At 51.0% G+C, this 5363-nt stretch overlaps 4 protein-coding genes across 4 annotated transcripts in view; all 4 read left to right on the top strand.

Moving 5' to 3' along the window:
- DQ04_04961030 (putative nucleobase transporter) overlaps positions 1 to 36 on the top strand; it is a gene marked incomplete at both ends in the record, with an annotated part of 1464 nt that extends 1428 nt beyond the window's left edge. The window contains one exon of the mRNA XM_009313893.1: positions 1 to 36. This exon is cut by the window's left edge and continues 1428 nt beyond it. Coding sequence (XP_009312168.1) covers positions 1 to 36 — 36 coding nt within the window.
- A 733-nt stretch (positions 37 to 769) lies between these two features.
- Positions 770 to 1327, top strand: DQ04_04961020 (hypothetical protein; the record flags this gene model as incomplete). Its single annotated transcript, XM_009313892.1, has 1 exon — positions 770 to 1327. One exon carries the CDS (start codon positions 770 to 772, stop codon positions 1325 to 1327), a length of 558 nt encoding a protein of 185 aa, XP_009312167.1.
- Positions 1328 to 1671: 344 nt separating this feature from the next.
- DQ04_04961010 (cleavage stimulation factor subunit 2-like protein) lies at positions 1672 to 2571 on the top strand (the record flags this gene model as incomplete). Its single annotated transcript, XM_009313891.1, has 1 exon — positions 1672 to 2571. One exon carries the CDS (start codon positions 1672 to 1674, stop codon positions 2569 to 2571), a length of 900 nt encoding a protein of 299 aa, XP_009312166.1.
- Positions 2572 to 3390: 819 nt separating this feature from the next.
- DQ04_04961000 (adenylosuccinate synthetase) lies at positions 3391 to 5265 on the top strand (the record flags this gene model as incomplete). Its single annotated transcript, XM_009313890.1, has 1 exon — positions 3391 to 5265. One exon carries the CDS (start codon positions 3391 to 3393, stop codon positions 5263 to 5265), a length of 1875 nt encoding a protein of 624 aa, XP_009312165.1.
- Between the last annotated feature and the right edge of the window lie 98 nt (positions 5266 to 5363).

Here is a 5363-nt window from a genome sequence, read left to right as displayed (position 1 = left end):
GGGGGTGCAGGTAGTCGTTTGGCACCCTCTATATGACCTCATAATGGTTGACGAGTATATGCTGTGTCTCCGTGCGTTTGCTCGTTACATTTACCGGTGTGACTCTTTGTGGAAAATAAAGTGCGTTTTTGAGTCTATTAAGAAGGTATCTTTTTTTGGGGGGGTGGGAGGAGGGTTCATTCGAATTTTGGTTTATTTGTATTTTCCGAGCAGCGGAGTATGAAGCGGGTTGTATACGTGTTCTATGCTGTCTTTGTTTTTGTGGTTTCATTGAGTGGGGATGCTGTTGGCATGGGACACTGGGGGAATAAGAAGGCGAAGGGTTTTTTTTTGGTTTGTGAAGGTGGGAAGATGTGCATTTATTCATGTTGACCGTCCGCCATGTGCGTCGCCTTCCCCCCCCCCNACACACACACGTGGACTGGTGTCGAGCTGCACGGAAAGGAAGCATCTCCCTGTAGAGGAAATGATAAACCTGAAATACGCAGTTGTATGCGTGGCGTGTTGGGAATAAATACGCCAAGCCTGTCTAAACAGAGACAAAAAAAACCGAGTGGCGCTGGCTTCTTCGTGTTAAAACCATTCGTTGCTTTAGAGCGTGGATGTGATAAGGACCAAAGAGATACTGCTGTGTTGATTATTGTTATTTATTTATTTATTTTTTTCTTAATTATTATTATTATTATTATTGGAAGGGAGCGGCATTGTTCTTATTGAGTTTCACAGTGTAGTCGCTGCATAGCTCTAGTACGGTGTAAAGAACGCCACAATGATGCGCCTTTCGCCCCTGTTTCTCGCCAGCAAAGTCACGGCGGGAAATGCCAAGAATCAGGCAGGGCACCCGCGTCGCAAGGCGAAGTTGTTCCACGTCATCCCTGGTACCCCAGTGACACCCATTGAAAAGCTGAAGGAGCAGAGACGGCGCTACGGGCAGGACCGTCACTCACGCCTACCGGAGTACCGCCCTGGGCGAAATGTGCGTATGGATCCGAACACATTCACGCTTTACGCAGCGACAAAGGGTGTTATGACAATCCGTGAGAGTCGCATTCATCCCGGCTACAAGTGGCTGGATGTGGAGCCGGACATCCAAAAGATCTACCGAAGCCGGCAAATGCGGAATGCACTTGCTATCCGCGGTATAGCGTCGAATATGGTGGCTGCGAATAAGCACTACAAACCAGAGGTAGACCTACTACAAGAACCGTTATGGCGTGAACGTGTGATGCATGTGCCGAAGGCCACAGAGCGTTTCAAGGACCCTAATCTGTTTACTCGTGGTATCCTTCCCGAGCTCAAACCGGCTGATAGATACTGCTACGAGTAGAGGAATTGTCTATCTGCCTATTACCAGGTTTTGAAATCTTAGCGGTGAGAGCCCTTCTTCCTTCCCCCTCATTTATGAAGGAGGGACCTGACTGGCTTCTGCGACTTTCTGTGGTCTCTGTCACGATGACGGCTTGTGGGGTGATCACCGGTGTGCATTGAAGCCTGAGCAAAGAGTGATGGTGAATGGTATCTGTGCCGATTTATCTTTCTGTGCTCTGCAACCGTTCAATTTTCCTTTTTTGTTGTGTGGGAAACTGGATAAGAGGAAAAAGAAAGTTCTCTGGATATTCTTCCGCGGCCTCACCGCGCACTATCCCCAAAGAAGAGGTTGACGTATATAACATGGGCACATTTCGTGATGTGTCGCCCACACTCACGGTCGTAGAAGAGGAGTCTTCTGGTCCCGATGTCGTTATAATCGTCGTCGTTGTAGTGTCCGTTGTGCTTGTGTCAGTGGTGGTGGCTGTGGCTATCTATTTATGGCAAAGTAAGAAGGATGCTAGGCGTAGGGAGGCTGCGGGGAAACGTTTGGCCCGAAGAGCCTCAGTGTCCAGGCCTGCCTTGGATGGTCCCAGCATGCAGCAACCCGGCATCCAAGAGCCCGGCATGCAACAACCTGGCGTGCAACAACCCGGCATCCAACAGCCCGACATCCAACAGCCCGACATCCAACAACCTGTCATGCAACAACCCGGCATGCCACAAACCGGCGTTCAGCAACCTGGCATGCAACAACCCGGCATGCAACAACCTGTCATGCAACAACCTGGCGTGCAGCAACCTGGTATGCAGCAACCCGGCATGCAGCGCCAGCTTTCTTTCCGTGGAGGCATTCAAAAGCCCGGTATCCAGCAGCAACCTAGAACGCAGCGCCAGCCTTCTTTCCGTGGAGGCATGCAACAACCCGGCGTGCAGCACCAGCCTTCTTTCCGTGGAGGCAAACCGCAACAACCAGGAATGCAGCAACCCGGAATGCAGCGCCAGCCTTCTTTCCGTGGAGGCATGCAACAGCCCGGTATGCAGCGCCAGCCTTCTTTCCGTGGAGGCGTGCAACAACCAGGAATGCAGCAACCCGGAATGCAACAGCCCCGTATGCAACAGCCCGGTATGCAGCGCCAGCCTTCTTTCCGTGGAGGCGTGCAACAACCCGGCATGCAGCAGCAATCGCTTGGCGGCGGCTTGAAACAGGCTACCGCTCAGCGTCGTTTGATGAATGGAAGAAACATGCAAGGCGAAGTTTAGATTTCTTCGTGGGAATGCGCATTTTACTTGCGTTTCCGATTGTCTTTTAATGCCCTAAATTGAATGCCCCTTTCTTATTTTCTTTTCTCTGTCTCTTCATTATTTAAAGGTACCCGTTTTATGTGAAGGTCTCATGTTGCTTTGATTCTTTTTTTGCCTTGATTTCTTGTTTAACACGTTATGACAGTCTTCTGCCTCTTCCTGTGGATATGATGGAGCGTATTTTCTGTTTTGTTGTTGTGACATGGCCAGTACTCTGTCACTTGTTTGGTTTACTGTGGAAATTCATTGAAAGTGATGTGTAAAGGTTTACAAATGTGATGACCCGCAGAAGGGAGACAAAGGGGCCGCCGTACTTGCCCTTCTCTGTCTGTCGTGGCTCCTTCCTCCAGCTCACCCTAGGCCCTACAGTGACGAAAAAAGGAAAAAAAACACAGAAGGAGGGCGTTTGAGTCCCAATTTAAGGCACCGGCATTCCGACGGGGCATATGTACGCATATATATATATGTAATGAAAATGCCGTGTAAGTATATATGTACGCCTTTATCCCCCTCATGTTTCGCTTATTAATTTTTTTATTTATTTTCTCGTGTCTTCCTAGATACAAATGGAGCTTGCATTGTTGTTAGCCGAGGTGAATTCATTGCATTGGCTCTTTCTACACTCGATTTTTCATCTTGCTTTGCTGTGGTTGCCAGCTGGTGTCTCTTTTTTTTAAATTCTCTTTCTCTCCATTTCTCTACGCGCATCTGTCTGTGTATGTGTGTGTGCTGCCGGGGAAGATTCAGCAAAGGGACCAATCGAAGGCTACACTGCTCATGACGGGCTGTGAAACGTCGCGCGAGAAATCAGGTTATCAAGAAGAGGGAAGCCCTGCGGGGGGCGCACCGCCAACACCGCAGAAGGGTGCCACCACGCACGACTACACGTACACGACGAACAGCACCCAGCGGGCGGTCTATGAGCACCTCAAGAAGGTGAAGCCCATCCCAGAGCTCAAGCAGCCGACCAAGATTCCAACCTACGCAGAGGCGTCTGTGACGGAAGCGCTGCACCCGCTCATTGAGAGCCACCAAGTCATCATGGTGGCGGGCGCATTTTTCGGCGATGAGGGCAAGGGAAAGACAGTCGACGCCGTTGCGCGTCACCCGTCGTGCACATGTATTGCACGCGTGAACAGCGGTGAGAACGCCGGTCACACAGTGTACGATGACGAAGGACGTAAATTTGTCTTCAACCTCGCTCCATCAGGGCTGCTCACGGCGGGAAAACGCAACTACGTGGGGCCGGAGTGTGTGATGGATCCGATTAGTTTCATGGAGAAGGAGATCAGCCAGCTGCTTGAGGCGAAGGTGTCATACAAGAACTGCCTGTTCATCGGCAATGCAACTGTGGTAACGCCGTACCACAAGCTGCTTGACCTGCTCTGCTCTGCTCCGAATTCCTCCACGTTGAAGGGTATGGCACCGATTCACGCCTCTAAGGTTACAAAGCGTGCCATTCGGCTGGATCACATCTTTAACGACCCGGCTGTGCTTCGAACACGTCTCGCAAAGGATATGGAGACATACTTTGGCCATCTGAAGGTCAAAGGATTGTCTGATGCAGATGTGGTGCGACGCTGTGAAGAGGAAAACAGTGATGGCGTGCAACGTGTGCCACCACATGTTGTTGAATTTGCGCGAGCGGCCGATAAGGTGGAATACCTCGTGCAGCTGTACACGGAGCGTGTGAAGAAGAACACGGCTTTCCCGACGCGGTGCGATGTGGCACACGAGCTGCGCTCTGCACTGGCACGTGGCGAAAAGGTGCTGCTTGAAGGTCCACAGTCATACTGGTTGAGTAACGCGCGTGAGAAATTCTGGGAAGGTACCACTTCTGCTGACACAACAGCGAGCGGCTTGCTGGCGACGGCACAGTTCAACTTTCAGTTGTATAAATCGCTGGTGATCAACGTACACAAGGCGCCTGGCAGCAGTCGTGTTGGCATCGGAGCAAATCCGAGCAGTTTCATCCCACAGGATTTCTTCTCGGCGCAGAATATCAAGACACTGAAGGACCTCCCAGAGAACATGTGCGTTGACTTTGACAGTATTCAGCGGCTTTTCTTCACCAAGGCGTTCCACGCGGGCACAAAGGAGTTCAACGGTGTATGGGAGCCATTGGAGTATGAAGACGCAAGCGGTAAGTATAACATTGGCGTTGCTATGGCAATTGCCTCATCGCGTCACCACAACGAGTGTGGCGCGGTGACAAAGAAGCCACGCATCTGTGGTTTCTTCGACTGTGTGCTGCACTTCGAAGTGAACTCGGTGCAGGGGCCCTACCTTTCCATCTCTGCACTTGACCGCGGTGACGACTACGACAAGATCGGCATCACCATCGCTTACATATACTACAGCAAGGACAACAAGGTGTTCGACATAAACGGGCGGGAGTACAAGAACGGTGACATCATCAAGGCCGGTGAGGCGGTGCCGGGTGAGGCGGCCCTGCGCTACTGCTACCCCATCGTGAAGCTCATCGACGGCTGGAAGAGCACCCCCATCGCTGCCGAAGTGCGCAAGCCGGGAGAGCCGTTACCGAAGGGTGTCTGCGAGTTCATTGCCACCGTTGAACATTTCACGCAGGCGAAGGTGCTCTCTATTGGAAATGGTGCAAAGGGGAAGGACATTATATATATCAAACATTGATACACCGAGTGGAATGACATCAAGCAAAGGAAAGATGGAGGGTCTGAAGTGATAGGCAGATAAATATACAAGACCAGAAAAAAAAATTCTAAGCATGC

This window comes from Trypanosoma grayi (genome assembly GCF_000691245.1).
Source record: "Trypanosoma grayi strain ANR4 Tgr_496_V1, whole genome shotgun sequence".
In the NCBI taxonomy this organism is placed as follows: Eukaryota; Euglenozoa; class Kinetoplastea; order Trypanosomatida; family Trypanosomatidae; genus Trypanosoma; species Trypanosoma grayi.
Note: the sequence above shows the minus strand (reverse complement) of the source record. Positions and strands in the feature narration are given on the sequence as shown.